This window comes from Onychostoma macrolepis, chromosome 04 (assembly GCF_012432095.1).
Source record: "Onychostoma macrolepis isolate SWU-2019 chromosome 04, ASM1243209v1, whole genome shotgun sequence".
NCBI lineage: Eukaryota > Metazoa > Chordata > Actinopteri > Cypriniformes > Cyprinidae > Onychostoma > Onychostoma macrolepis.
In genome coordinates, this window is record NC_081158.1 from 14729603 (window position 1) to 14745851 (window position 16249).

General features: G+C 37.1%; 1 protein-coding gene across 4 annotated transcripts in view; it reads left to right on the forward strand.

Moving 5' to 3' along the window:
* The first annotated feature begins 217 nt into the window (after positions 1 to 217).
* The window catches only part of rab3ip (RAB3A interacting protein (rabin3)), a 39915-nt gene continuing 23883 nt past the window's right edge, over positions 218 to 16249 (forward strand). For 2 of the 4 annotated variants that reach the window (XM_058772658.1, XM_058772659.1), the window contains exons 1-3: positions 218 to 482; positions 8860 to 8964; positions 10317 to 10587. In XM_058772658.1, the coding sequence (XP_058628641.1) occupies positions 10325 to 10587 (263 nt within the window). In that variant the 5' untranslated portion in view covers positions 218 to 482; positions 8860 to 8964; positions 10317 to 10324. The remainder of the gene's footprint in view (positions 483 to 8859; positions 8965 to 10316; positions 10588 to 16249) is intronic. The other 2 variants (XM_058772656.1, XM_058772657.1) reach the window with 1 other exon arrangement.

Sequence of the window (16249 nt, forward strand, 5' to 3'; positions counted from 1 at the left end):
GGCTCCTGAAATATTAATTAGGTAATGTCATAGTCGATCATTAGGCTTTTCTGATTGGCTGAAAAGCAGGCGTTGGTAGGCGGGCCCTGTACAGCTGACGAATAAACGAAGATAAGTACTATCTCATAAATATTAATTAGACTACGTGCCTGACCCCCCAATGAACGTACCTGAGGAACGTCAGCGCGATCTAATTAATATTCATGAGCGAAACCGTCGCAATAGTAGGAATCGTATTTTCGACAGGCAGCACAATCATGAAGCGGGATGGTGGCAGCCGGTGGCTCTGTTGTGTCTTTGTCTGGCCCTGGTTTCTGTCGTTAGCCGAAGACTAGTTTATTACGAGAAAAACATGCGTTGTGAGAGGAGACGCGCGAGTCGTGTGATCGTGCAAGCGTTAATGTGTTAATATTAATTATATCCGTGTATTTTCTTGAAGGAGGAGCGGGATACATGACAGACAAACAATCCTTTCAGGACATGTGAGTGTACTTACATTAGACAGCCATCTTGCGCTTTTAACAACGATTGTTGCTTTTATTTACTGCATGAACCCCAAATCAAACGTATTATGTCATTATGTTAATGAGGCTTTGATGCATTATTCATATGACATAGTAGTGTGGCTCACACTTGCAGTGCTCTAATTACAATGTCTTGCTCCTCAGGGTTGTTGAAATCATAAATATAATAATATGACAGTTTGTTTTCAGGCCTTCATCCACTTCTACAAGCAAACACGCACATGTAAAGATAGCAGGTGTATTTTTATAATAATATGTTGTTGGTTATGCATCCAGCACTTCTGGTCCACCTTTCTCTGAAAGCTTAATATAACATTATGACAGTCTGTATGCAGCATACTTGCACTATACCATAGTGTACTAGCTGTATCAGCTATATGGAGCTTGCTGAGGGAAATTGTCCAGCTTCTCACTGTGTCCTGTCTTAAAACAGTGAGCCCTATGTAGTAAACAGCATGTGGGGGACGAATGCCTTTAGGTCAGGCTGATACCTGATCCATGTTCTGGTGACAGTGGAGTCATTGTGCACTGTAGTGTTGTTAGTGTGTCGTCTACCGCATCTCCCATAGAAGACAAAACCAGTATAGCTCAAAGGTTTTAACTGTCCAGGTAGTTTAAGGATACACATGAGAACACAGCAGATCCTTAGTGCTGTTATTGCTTCAGACGAATCTGCAGAACCTCAGGTCTGTTCCTGGGAGATGTTTCCTTACCAAAGCTCAGCTGGTTATGAGGAAGTTCATGTGCCAGCAGAGAATCAAACATATGTCTTGCATTTCATCACAGCTCCTCCAGCCATATTTATTAAAATTTTGTATCAAGCTGTCTGCCATGATGCTTGGGTGTTGTGGGTGGTTCTTGTAGCCCAGCTGGTTAAGCATGGTGCTCGAAATGCTATGGTCATGGGAGAACATGTTTTTCTATGTAAATATGTGCTAGAGAGACAGCTTGACCATTGTGCTTGTTTTGCATCCTTTTTCAGGTTGTCAACACTCAAATTAAAATTTTTTTTTTTTTTTTTGTACTTTTAAAAATATATCTGAAGATCCCACCCTCCCACACACACACTTCCCTTTATCTCATGTTTTAAGTGCAAAAATTCTGTCGGCACCTGTGCGAATGGCCCCTAAAACTGTCTCAGGAAACATTGTATCCACAAATGCAACTCGATTTAATGCAATGCTGCTAGAGACACATTCAGATAAGCTTTTTGGTAATTGTGTTATGTTTCTGGCCATTTTTTAAAAGTTAAAGTAATCTGGCTTTTATTAATGTATCTCAGGATTCGATTTTGTTTATGTTTGTTTCCATTAGTGATTGATTGATTGATTTATGGACTGCATGAAAGTATCTTTTGTAAACATCAAGAATGCACCATAATTTGGGCCACTGAAGAAAAAAAAAAAGAAGAAAATAAGAATAAAACTGCAAATTTAACCAGTTGAATAATAGAAAATTAAACTGAATGTAAAAGATGAGTGAGATGTTTTCAGTTGATTAGATGCTCACCTGAACTGATATGTGATGAGATGCACAATGAGAAATCTGGAAGATCACAAGTCTTATGGAACTCTAGCAATATTAACACAGTGTTGTACAGATATCATATATTAGCTATACAGACATGCTTTTATGAAATCAGCAAGATTTCCATTTAAAAGTTTGTGTAAAGTCAATATTACAAAATATTGTTGGACTGTTTAATTTATTGAGAGGTCACATTATTTGAAGAAAACGATTGCAATTTTTATATTAAGATTATTACAATTGCTTTTTGTTTTTTTAAAAGACTAATTTAAAATAGGATTTTCTTTTCTTTCTTTTTTTCCATTTTTGAATTGATGGTCCAGAGTTTTTTTAGTTTTGCCCAAGGAGTTTTATTTCAGTGCATCACTATTAAACACCTCCTGAACCATGAGTCAGATCCAGGATCAAGCCTAATTATACAGTGCTTTCATGAACCCACTGACTAGTCTGTTTTTAATATACAGGTGCTGGTCATATAATTAGAATATCATCAAAAAGTTGATTTATTTCACTAATTCCATTCAAAAAGTGAAACTTGTATATTATATTCATTCGTTACACACAGACTGATATATTTCAAATGTTTATTTCTTTTAATTTTGATGATTAGAGCTTACAGCTCATGAAAGTTAAAAATCAGTATCTCAAAATATTAGAATATTTACATCTGAGTTTGAATAAATGACCATCCCTACAGTACAAATTCTGGGTATTGCTTGTTCTTTGAAACCACAATAATGGGGAAGACTGCTGACTTGGCAATGATCCAGAAGACGAACATTGACACCCTCCACAAAGAGGGTAAGTCACAGAAGGTCATTACTGAAAGGTGTGGCTGTTTACAGAGTGCTGTATCAAAGCATATTAAATGCAAAGTTGACTGGAAGGAAGAATTTGGGTAGGAAAAGGTGCGCAAGCAACAGGGATGACCGCAAGCTTGAGAATACAGTCAAGCAGAGCTGATTCAAACACTTGTGAGATCTTCACAAGGAGTGGACTGAAGCTGGAGTCAGTGCATCAAGAGTCACCACGCTCAGACGTCTTCAGTAAAAGGGCTACCAAGCCACTTCTGAACCAGAGACAACGTCAGAAGCATCTTAACTGGGCTGTGGAGAAAAAGAACTGGACTGTTGCTCAGTGGTCCAAAGTCCTCTTTTCAGATGAAAGTAAATTTTACATTTCATTTGGAAATCAAGGTCCCAGAGTCTGAAGGAAGAGTGGAGAGGCACAGAATCCATGTTGCTTGAAGTCCAGTGTGAAGTTTCCACAGTCAGTGATGATTTGGGCTGCCATGTCATCTGCTGGTGTTGGTCCACTGTGTTTTCTGAAGTCCACAGTCAACGCAGCCATCTACCAGGAAATTTTAGAGCACTTCATGCTTCCTTCTGTTGACAAGCTTTATGGAAATGCTGATTTCATTTTCCAGCAGGACTTGGCACCTGCCCACACTGCCAAAGGTACCAAAAGCTGGTTCAATGACCATAGTGTTACTGTGCTTGATTGGCCAGCAAACTCGCCTGACCTGAACCCCATAGAGAATCTATGGGGTATTGTCAAGAGGAAGATGAGAGACACCAGACCCAACAATGCAGAAGAGCTGAAGGCCACTATCAGAGCAACCTGGGCTCCCATAACACCTGAGCAGTGCCACAGACTGATCGACTCCATGCCACGCCGCATTGCTGCAGTAATTCAGGCAAAAGGAGCCCCAACTACGTATTGAGTGCTGTACATGCTCATACTTTTCATTTTCATACTTTTCAGTTGGCCAAGATTTCTAAAAATCCTTTCTTTGTATTGGTCTTAAGTAATATTCTAATATTTAGAGATACTGATTTTTGACTTTCATGAGCTGTAAGCTCTAATCATCAAAATTAAAAGAAATAAACATTTGAAATATATCAGTCTGTGTGTAATGAATGAATATAATATACAAGTTTCACTTTTTGAATGGAATTCGTGAAATAAATCAACTTTTTGATGATATTCTAATTATATGACCAGCACCTGTACTGGCACATCCCTGGTTGACCGGACGTTGCTGCATGTTACCATGAGGTTGCTAGAGTGTTGTTGGAGGTTGCCAGAATGCTCTTGTGTGTTTGCTTGAGCATGTGGGTCTGGGCAGTTTCTATGTATTTTTTTCTTCTCTGCTGTGAAAAGAATCCTGCACCCTCAAATCTCTGTGATCTGAGATATTTTCTTCAACAGACACAGCAACCAACATCAAGCTCCACAACATGTGTTGAGCTGCACACACTCAGACACACAGAAGTGTCTACAGACTACAGCATTCAGTCTAAGTATTACAAATACTGTCTGTGTCTGGAGAGAGAAACTCATATTGTGCAGTCAGACGTAGGTGATTGTGTTCATCCGACATTGGTTACTCAAGAAGATGACCTAATGCCACCCCGTGACAATACATAAACAGACACTGTTATTGTGATTTGTGCATGCTTCACGGTTGCTACATGTGACAGCACCAGGAGATATAAGGACAATCAAGAGGAGGGAGGGAGGCTACTAACTAACATTTATCTGATAACTTTGACTGTTAGTTCATCAGGGGCCAGATTCATGATATTCTTAAGAAGTTAAGAGATTTCTTATGCTAAATTCTTAGAAGTTTGTAAGAAGTTCCTAGGTTCAATTTAAGAAAGAAATACCAAGAAGTTTGCAAATATTTTCTTAAGAACATCTTATTTTTTTCTTAAGAAGAAAATTATAGGCTTTGGTGTTATCTGATTGCATGGCGCTCCTGCCGAAAACTTGCTGATCAATGAAAAACTCAGATAACTCCCCTATTTCCAGATGTACCTTTTGGAAAAAGGCTTTTTGAAAACCAAATCTGTTTTTTTTTTTTTTTCTCTCTCAGTAAAACACATTTTGTCGTAAATTATTTTCATATTGCATATTTTTCCTATTTTAACTTTTGTTTTGAAAGTATGGTAAATACTGGTAAAATGTACCAACAATCACATTTAAAAATATACACTTTTTGATATACCATAAAATTAAAAAAACAAAACAGGTAGCCCATCTGAATTAGGACATTTAGGCTATCCAACTCGTAGTGTCCTACCAAAATTTTATTAACAGTAAAGTGAAATCTTATTGTAGTCTTCAAATCTGGGTACTGTCTTGTGTTAAAAATCACTTACAGAGGAAGTTTGGTCCCATCAGGCTAACATGACAGTCACTACTCGTGCCGCTGTAAGCTTTTCTTTTTCTTTTGTTTTCACTCGCGATCTTTACAGCACACATTACATTACATTACATTACGTATTTCATGGCACACTAGTTTTACGTGTATTTAGCGCCACCTATTGTTGTGGGTTTATTATTGACATGTCAAAGTCTAGACCCTGAATATAAGACAACCGCGTTTTTTCAGATGTATTTCCAAGAAAAAAACATTGTCTTATTTGGGTCAATACGGTATTTTCATTGCTTCGCTACTGACTTGATCGGAGTTGACTCATCGTGTTTTTTAATGACGATGAACTTGTTTTTAAAAACTTTGCCTACTTTTAAAGAGCCTGTCTTACGATGGAGCAGACTTTTGGATACATTTGCTGTCTTTCTTTTTACACTCTTTCTAGAGTGAGTATGTCCTCCTGTATCGGTGTGCATGTAATGCACGCTGCAAAACGCGTTCTGTGTATGGAGCTCTCATATGTGCTTATGCTGCCCACAGTTATGTTGCAGTTGTAAAATTAAAAACAGGGTCCAGTGTTTCCCACAGACTTGGACTCTATTTGTGGCGGCATATATGCAAATTAATTCTCTGCTAGCAGGAGGTGCTTTTAGAGTGCGGTGAAATAGCGGTTTCCCCGGTAACGCTGTACACAAAGTAGGAAGGAAGGAATGAAGGAGTGAAGCATTTATATAGTGCTTTTTTTATTGTGTATTGCTATACACCCAAAGCGCTTTACAATCATGTGGGGGGGTCTCTCCTTAACCGCCACCAGTGTGTAGCATCCACTTGGATGATGCGACGGCAGCCACAGGGCGACGGCAGCCACAGGACAACGGCGCCAGTGCGCTCACCACACACCAGCTACAGGTGGAGAGGAGAGAGAGATAGAGCCAATCAAGTGGATGGGGATTATTAGGAGGCCATGATTGACCAGGGCCAGTGGTGGGAATTTGGCCAGGACACCGGGGTTACACCCCTAAAGTAGCGCTCCGCGCACAAACGCTGCTTTATCAGACATTACATGCAAGATGAAATGGAAATGACATCCAAAATTTTCTGAAGACAGTCGGTTTCCTTCAGAAATACAGTGATATAAAAACACTTGCACCATGTTTCAATTTTGAAACGTACAGTGCTCGTTTATTCAACAAAGTCAAAGCTTTTTGAAAAAATCTATTTGTGGCGGTCAGTTTTGATGTTGTGGCGGACCATTGTATGGGAAACACTGGGGTCCCTATTTAGGGTTGCAAAGGGGTGGAAAATTTCCGGAAATTTTCCAAAAATCCCAGAAAGTTTCCGAAATTTACTGGAAATTTTCCAACATTTTGCAACCCTATCCCTATTTGACCTTTTTTTGATACAGAATTATGAATTCAGAAAATCTTTGTTTACAATATTGATCATCTTGTTAAAGACAATTTTTACAATTGTAAATTCTTCTCAAGTTTTGTATTAAGAACAATCTTTGAAAAAAAAAACAAGAAAAAATTAGGAAATTATGATTGATAGTTTTTCTATATTATTGTTATTTATGAGGGTGTGATTTATAGGGGTGATTAGAATGGATGAACATTTAGTTTTAAAATAAAAGTAAAAATGTCAAGTTTATGGTCACTGAATGGCTTTTCTGAGGTAACGCAACGTTATGTGACATTGTTTACAAGCTGTTTGATTGACGTCTTTCAGAGATTGAAAGACTGACCGATTGAGACATGATACGGATCTTATGGAAGTTGTACTGTATCTTTCAACGTACCTTCTGATGTTCACTCATATTTTTGGTGCTGTGTAACTGGTAGTATTGTGATTGATTTAGCTTATTGCGATTTATTGGATGGAATGCACGCTACAATGTTCTGTTCATTCATTAACTAAAAAGTGATGCGCAGACTCTGTTTATCTGTTCTCTTGATAAATAAATGCATAATTTAGCCTATATACTTGTCCTGTAAGTTCATGATTAAACATGAAAAGGAACTAGTAATGTCTTTTTATCATTACCCTATGGAAATTAAATGATGGGTAATAATAGATTGATGGAATTTTTATGACCCAAAATGCAACCTTTGATGCAAGTGTACAAATATATGAGAAAAGCCACAGCAAACTAAACCATTTGGTCTGCAAACTTTATGCTTTATGCTCTGCTTTATGCAGAGCATGTAAGGCTGTTTAGTTTCAAGGACTTTAACCATCCCCTGTTAACCAATCAGAACACAAGGTACCACCAAAAATCGCCACTGTAACCAATCACAACGTTTGAAATGAGGCCTTATGTTGGCACTTTTGCGATTTTTGATTGATGTGAAGTGTTTTAAATTTGTAAAAAGAATCCAGTCACGTAATGATTGTGTTTGTCTATATGATCAAGTACTCAAGTACACATGTCCACCTCTATGTCTTACAAAAGCCTGTGATGAAGGCTGTCATTGTCCACGGAGCAACACATGATCCATTTGAGAGGTCATAAACACTCGTGCTACAGATAACTAGTGATTTTCCACTGGTGAAAGTAAGAGCTTGTGTAGATAAGCTGGACTGCTTCCAGCAGCAGCAGGACTCAATATTTGATGAGTGAACAGATCCAGCCTATCAGATATCTGTTCAGTTTATTAGTGTTCACGACTACAACACACGCCCAGAGTTTGAACGCTAATGCCTAGATGTATGCTTATGCACATAATGTTATCTAAATACTGAGTTTATTCATTCATGGCATTAATGTTTCTCATGATCTTACACCTTTATAACTTTACCGTCCTTACATGGAGAAGCATCAAGAAATATCTAACCCCATGTTACTCAATAGTATTTAAATGCATCATCGGATGCAGGTGACTGATGAATGAGTGAGAAGGCTGGACTCTAGACAAAGAAACTCAAATATAAGAGTGTTTTCATTGGTGTCACTACATTCTCATACTTCCTTTTGTGTCATGGTTGTGTAATGACTGTAATCATTTACACACCCTCATGTCATTCCAAACCAGAAAGACTTTCATCTTTCATCTTTGAAACACAAATGAAGGTATTTTAAATGGAACATGACATGAGATTTCTGTCCCTCCATTGAATGTCCATTCCTCCAAAACTTTGACACTTCGAAAAGTTTATAAAGGCATTGTACAAGTAATCCATTTGAATTGAGATGTTTAATCCAAGTCTTCTGAGACCTAGTCAATTTGTATGATGAATAGTGAATTTAGTTACTCACATACTGTATAAACATTAATCAAATATAGTAAGTGGAATTTCTATTTATAAATTAGTGTGAAACTTTCCTCCAACCCAGGTTAAAAGCGGGGTTAAGAATGACCATAACCTGACATTAAGTGTAGTTTGCAAAGCCCTTTCAAGGACTTTATGAAATTTTGGTGAAATTGACTTTCAATATAGGGACAGAAATTTTGTTTCATTAAAAATATTTATTTGGGTTTTGAAGATGAGCAAAAGATAAGGAATTGATGATATCCCTTTAAATGTCAGTGGTCGTTGTAATTTACCCTCAGATTTCTTTCATTTCGCTCTTAATTCTGCTATTATTTTCTGGGCTTTATTCACTTTTTATTCATCTGTGGGTTTTATTCTTGTTTTGTGTGTCTGTAGGTGAAGACAAATCAGGAACCAGACGTGGTTTATGAGGAGAAAAGTTTGTTCTGCTGTTCCTGCTGACTTGTGTTCTAAAGCTTTACACATCATTTCATCACAATGGTATGTTCACATTTCTCTGCTGTTATAATAATGTTTTTCTACAGATTGTTATCTCTTATTATATAATATTATGTTGGTGTCATTCTCTGTAGTGCTTTGTACAGAGCAGATATTAAACACAATTACATTGGTAACACTTTATCGTAAGGTCACATTTGTTAAACACTAACATGGAGCAATATATTTTACAGCATTTCTAACCTTTGTAAATGTTAGTTAATGAAAATTTTATTAATTTTTTTTTAATGTTAGTTCACGGTGCTTTAACTGATGTTGTCTAAAACAACTTTTGACCTTAACATGTTTTAGCAAAATTTAGATTAGCTTTAACTAAGATTAGTAAATGCTGTAGAAGTGTTATTAATTGTTAGTTCATGTTAACTAATGTTAGTTAAATAAATGTTAACTGATAACTGGTAGAAATTTGTGAACCGGTAGAGATTTTGGACTATCGTTTCTATCGCAGTTACATGCTCATTTGACATGGCTGTGCTGCATGGTCACAAAAACTTCTCGTTTGCATGTGTTTTTAAGCATTGCGGTTTAAAAACAAGTGATTTTAAGCCGTTCAAATGCAATCAGCAGCAAAAGAGAACTAATTTCGCTTTATGTGCGCACTGTCTGGGAGACTGTTTCTGAGCGCTGTCAGAGAGTTATTTTTGCCATTTTTATAGGCCTTGAATGGTTAAATACACACACTTGTATGTGTCAAAATGGCCATCTTTGCAAGTATCCTCATAAACAAAGTAATTTAGGTCTTAAGTGAAAGCAAATAGCGGAAAAGAAAACATGTAACACCATATTGGATCCAGGCAGCTCTTAAAGTGACAGCAGTCTAATATTCCTGCTGTCTGTTAAACAAACAACAGAAGAGAGAAAATCTCTTTTGTAACCGTAAGAAGAAATATAGCTAATTTGCACAGTGATTAATATGATTTATTTATTTTTTGATTGCTTTATACAATGTATAATTTCTTATTCATTTGTTCTACTGTAGTTTTTTTAATCCAATTGCTTGTAATTGGTTTCTTCTTATTTAATCGTTGCCTGATTACTTGTTTTCAGCTAAATTTTTATGGTATCAAAAATTTTTATATCATAAGGACCTTATTTAAAGAAAAATATAACTGTCATTATATATATCGTTACTGTGAAATAAACTAAAAATGATCTTGGTCGCCCACCCCTAATATTAACAAATGAAACCAAACCTTGTTGGTAGTTTTTGACAAGTCTTTTTTTAAAATATGGAATTGTGCACATCCTAATGAGATAGTTTTGGTCATAGTCATTGGATTTTGCTTTTATTTACTCTCGTAATTGAACTACCTATCCTCCCGATGTTTGCACAGATCACTGTATGAAGATATTTGCGGCTATGGCCAGTGAACCACTCGAAGGGTTCCATGAGGTGAACCTGGCGTCACCCACCACCCCAGATCTTCATGGTGTTATAGACCCGAGCCCACCAAAGCACAACGCTCCCCCCAGCACACTGTATCGCACACACTCCTTGACTTCTAGCCAGAACGCACCCAATGCTCTCAGAGCCGACCAGCTGCCCACCCAGCCCGTGTACTCGACCCCCTGTCACCTCGGCACAGAGGACACCCTCAATGGCAGGTAAGACTCCAGGAACAGCAGGTGAACCAAACACAGTGTCTACACTGGGGGTTGCCAGGTCTGAGGAACAAAACCAGCTCAATCACTATTAAAAACAAGCACAGAAACATTTTTTTCCATGGTTTCCCCCTTAGTTAGGGGTCCCCTTCATCAAAATTGTGTTCTGGGGAGATTGCTTTTAACCTGTGGACTAAAAAACAACCTGTGGCAACAGTGTAAAAGTAGCCCAATTCTGCGGTAAAACCGTGGACTTGGCAACACTGTCTATACTGGATGTATTTTGACAAGCTACTCCAGTCAGTTAATTTTAGTAATCGACTATATATATATATATGTTTGTGTGTGTGTGTGTGTGTGTTTATAATACACCTCATGTCGCTCCAAATCTCTATGACTTACTTTCTTCTGTGGAACATAAAAGAAGATATTTTTAGAATTTTTTCTTTTTATTTTTTTCTTTCATAAAATGACAAGTCATTGGTCACAAAAACTGTTTGGTTTCCATTATTGTTCAAAATATCTGCTTTTATGCTGCAGAGTAGAAAGTTATGTCGTACAGGGGTGGAACGACATGAGGAACAATCGAGTAAATGTCATATTGAACAAAAGTGATGCGACACTGTGTTCCAGTCCAAATTTCCGGTTCCTGTCCCACTTTGGCAAAAGCCAAAAAGGAAGTATTTTGTATTATTTTGAGGAGATGCCATCAAAAGCTTATGAGATGTGTTTGATATGATATGTAAGATGATATAAAAGATGTATTTGATATTTGGCAGATGTATTTGGATATGATCTACAGTACTTGTCAATATTTTAAAAACATTAAAATTTTTTAATGTTTTTAATTAAGTCTCTTCTATTCACCAAGGCTGGATTTATGTGCTCAAAATACAGTAAAAACACTAATACTGTGAAATAGTATTACAATAAAAAAAAAAGAAGCTTTTTTGCCAGTGACTATATATTTTTTTATTTTTAGTTTCACTCACCGATAGCTAGGTGAAGTCTGTGCCCAAAGCACAGCAGACTCGTCCAACTGTTGAGCTCCAAGGCCCTCACCATGTTAGTCCCACTGTCGGTAGTCATGCAGGTAATGTTTGCCTCTTTCAGTCCCCAACATTCAAGCACTTCCCTGAGGCCTTGTGCTATGAGCTCAACCCGTGTGATCTTATGGGAAATACGTTGTTTCTAGACATGCACTGCACAGCTTCTAGTCATGAATAAAGTGAATGGTTAGGCTTAAATAAGGTTCTGACGTGCGGCTTGACCACAAATCAGCAGTTGTAGCAAAAAAATTGACGCTTTGAATTTTGTGTTCCATCTTGCTGCGGCATTCGGAATACAGCCGTGGCGGAAAAATATTTGCGGCTGGGTATCTCGTAACGCAGATCCACGACTTTGAGCAGTCTTTTGAAGCCCTCATTTCCACAGTTTTCCACATTTTCCTGCACTCGCGTGGGGTCCCCTCACAATCTGACTGTCAGCATATTCTTTCGGGTGCTTTCTTTTGAGGTGGTTAAAAAGATTTGTTGTGCTGCCATCCGACGTGCGAATCTTATCATTGCAACATTTGCAAATAACCGTTGTTTGCGCCGTATCTGTTGGAGAAAATCCAAACCATTTCCATATTACCGTTGTCTAATTTTTTTTGGGACCAACTCCTCTGTGTTTTCATCCATCATCACTGTGTTGCTAAATCTCACTGAACACACGAGCCGTCATCTGGCGCGCACCTCAATTTGTCGCGTAATGTTACTTGCACAGCATGTTGGGATGTAGGCGAAAGCTGTAGCACTGCAACTGATAGAACGTGCACTATTGGACGATACAATGATATTTCTGAAAAAGTGAATCATGGAGACATTTTAATCGTTCACGATTAAATATCGTCATATTGCACACCCCTAGTATTGCCTATCTGTGAGATATGAGGAGAACCAGGATAATGCAGAACCTGAGATGCCAAACTCTGCCAGGCGAGAGAGTAATATCTTATGACAAACAGTATTGAAAGCTGAGCTGAGGTCAAGTAATAAAAGAATTGATAAACTGCCTGAATCACCAGAAAGTAAGAGATCATTGACGACCTTTACTAGAGAAGTTTCCGTACTGTGCTGTGAGCGAAAACCAGACTGAAAAATATCAAAGAGATTGTTGTGGGCTAGAAATCACTGCAGCTGAGAGGCAACAGTACCGTATTGTCCCGAATATAAGACGACCCTGATTATAAGACGACCCCCCTTTTTCCAGATGTACCTGTTGGAAAAAGGCTTTTTGAAAACCAAATCTTGTTTTTCTTTTTTTCTCTCTCTGTAAAACACATTTATTCTTAAATTATTTTCATATTGCATATTTTTCCAATTCTAATTTTTGTTTTGAAAGTATGGTAAATACTGGTAAAATGTACCAACAATGACATTGGAAAATTTTGATATACCATTGAAATAACAGGTAGCCCATCTGAATTATATAACAATTAGGCTATCCATCTCATAGTAGCCTACCAAAATGTTATTATCAGTAGACATGAAATCTTATTGTAGTCTTCAAATCTGGGTACTGTCTTATGTTTTAAAATCACTTACAGAGGAAGTTTGGTCCCATCAGGCTAACATGACAGTCACGATCATGCTGCTGTAAGCTTTTCTTTTTCATTTGTTTTCATTCGTGATCTTTTCAACACACATTACATTACATATTTCATGGCACACTTGTTTTATGCGTTTTTGGTGCCACCTATTGTTGTGGGTGTATTATTGACATGTCAAAGTCTAGTCCCTGAATATAAGACGAATGCGTTTTTTCAGATGTATTTCCAAGGAAAAAAACATTGTCTTATATTCGGGTCAATACGGTATTTTCCACAATTTTTGATACAAATGGCAGGTTAGATATCGTTTCAGGAGAAAAGTAGTGGCAGGGTCTAGCGGGCTTGAAGAGGAATTCGATTTCTGTATTAAATCAGCAATTAGAGATGGATTTGTCAAGGTAAAAGGTAGTTAGTGTTTGGGTAGACTGAATTTGCTCACAATTAGAAATAGTCGGTTCCTCTCCAAAGGTTCCACATAAAACATCCAACTTTCCCTGAAAGTGTTGTAAGAAAGTACAACACAAATCATCAGATTCATGTTACTATGATACTATGATTTGGTGCCTGGATTAGTTTGTTTACCATGCTAAATAGTGCTTTAGGCCTATTTTCTTAGCTTTGTTAATGATGCTGGAGATATAAGAAGAGCGTGCTGCATTCGAGGCAGTTTTATGGTTCTTAATATAGTCAGCATAAACAAGAAAATGGACAGTTAAACCCGTTTTCCTGAAAAGACGTTCATGTTGTCTGCATTTTGCTTCCATAGCACGAACCTCCGCATTAAACCAAGGAGAGGCGTGAGACATGGGAACAGACCTGGTCCTAATTGGAGCATACTCATCCAAGATGTTAACAATAAGAGAATGGTACATATCATAAATCATAGATGGACAGGTAAAATTTTAAACTTCAGGAACAGCAGAGGAAGCAACAGAGGCAGAGAATGTACTGATATCAACAGCATTTACACGACGATATGAAATAGTTATGTTATCAGTGCATTTGGCTGGACAGATTAATGTAAAGTAAAAAATATTAAGCTTGTGGTCAGAGATAGGAATAGCCAGACCACTGACGGAGATATTATTCAAACCAGATGTACAGACCAGATCAAGTGCATGACCATGAGTGTGAGTTGGAAAGTTTATGTTCTGAAATGGATCGAAGCAGCCCAGTATAGTCATTAGTTGAGTAGTATTAGAGCAGACAGTATCCACATGGATGTTAAAGTCACCAAACTGGATTTGCATAATACTATGACATTTGAGTTTATGGTTATGAAGGTTGCCTTAAAACGTCCCCTAATAATTGTTTTGATTTACAGACCACCCAAGCAGCAAACTGAATTCTTTTCAGAACTCAGTGAATTACTAACGTTAGCCTGTGCTGTGTCATCCCAGGTTATCTTACTTGCTAAGTTCTATGGAGTCACGATAAATAACTGCAAGATCCCACCCCTTTGCCAGTTGAACGTGGTTTAGACTAGGGGTGTCAACGTTAACGCGTTAACGCATGCGATTTAATCAAAAAAATTTAACGCGTTAATATTTTTTTAACGCAGATTAATCGCTTGATAAGGTTTGACCCCAACTTCTTCCCATCATCGCAGCGCGGAAGGTCATCTATCATTGTGTGATGAGGCTACAGCACAGTGTTGCCAGGGTAACGGCACAAGTGGTTTATTTTGAAAATACAGTCGCGGGAAAAAAATTACAGAGCCGTGGTTTGTGTTTTTTTGGGCTACTTTTTTAATGTACCGCGGCCGCTCAAAGTGTATATAGATAAATAAAAATTAAAATAGATCCTTTTACTAATGTGTATTATACTTGAAATGTATCCCTGGCAACTTAAGAACGGAGAGACAGTAACATCACAAACAACGTGAGTTTCAGCAGAGCATACATGTTAAGGCTTTTACACAGCAGAAATAAACATGACAACAGCCACTATAGATTATATAAGAAGATAAACACACGATTACGATAGATATTTTCTTGAGATTGAATGTGTACATCTGAAATGCTAATTTGTGCAGCAATATAAAAGGCTATAAATAGCATATTTTAACAACAGTAAATGACCAAATTCCACATGTGATCGTAAAAGGAAGTTATTACAAACACTCGATGGTGGTTTGAAGTGAGTTCTGAGTAAAAGTGCACTATTAATCTTATAAATTGTCTTATGAAGCATGATGCTATTAGCTCTAATGCAGCTGCAGAACAGGTCCAATTCTTCTTCATAATGCATTTTGTCATAATACTTCATGTAAGGTCGCAAGAAAATGTTTTGTTGTATTTATTTAGAAATACTTTTGATAATATTTGGGTAAATGTATACTGGGATTGAAGCGATGTGGCTTGGTAAATGTTTTATTGCCAGTATAAAGGCTGATAATGGCTGAATAAAAACAAAAGAATAATGATAAAAGAATAATAAGGATTATGTCTCATACCTGGCGGAAGTGTGAAAGGTTCTGTTTCCTTAAACTAGTTTCATGCATTTCTTTTTCAACACAATTACAGGTAAATCCTAGTAATTTAAATGTGCGATTAATCATGATTAATCACAGCCCATGACTGTGGTTAACGCGATTTAAATTTTTAATCGATTGACAGCACTAGTTTAGACGGATATTGATATCTGGTTGGTGTAAGCAGATTTAGATGCAAATAGTCATTTGGTGACTGCCAAGTCTCGGTAAGAAATAACATATCCAGGTTATTATCAATGTTGACAACAGTTGTGCTACTCGATATTTATGTGTGTGTGTTGTGTTCTAATAGAAATGAATGCTTTTATTCAGCAAATAAGCTTTTAAATTTTATATTCAGCAATGAATCCTGAAAAAAACTAATTCTCAAAATATTAAGCAGCTGAAACTGTTTTTAACATTGGTCGTAATAAAAAACATTATTATTAACTGAGCACCAATATAAGTGAGCAGCAAATCGGTATATATTAGAATGATCATGATCATGTGACACTAAAGATTGTAGTAATGCTGAAAAAATGCTTTGCATTACAAAAAATAAATTACATTTTAAAATATATTCAAATAAAAAAAAAAGT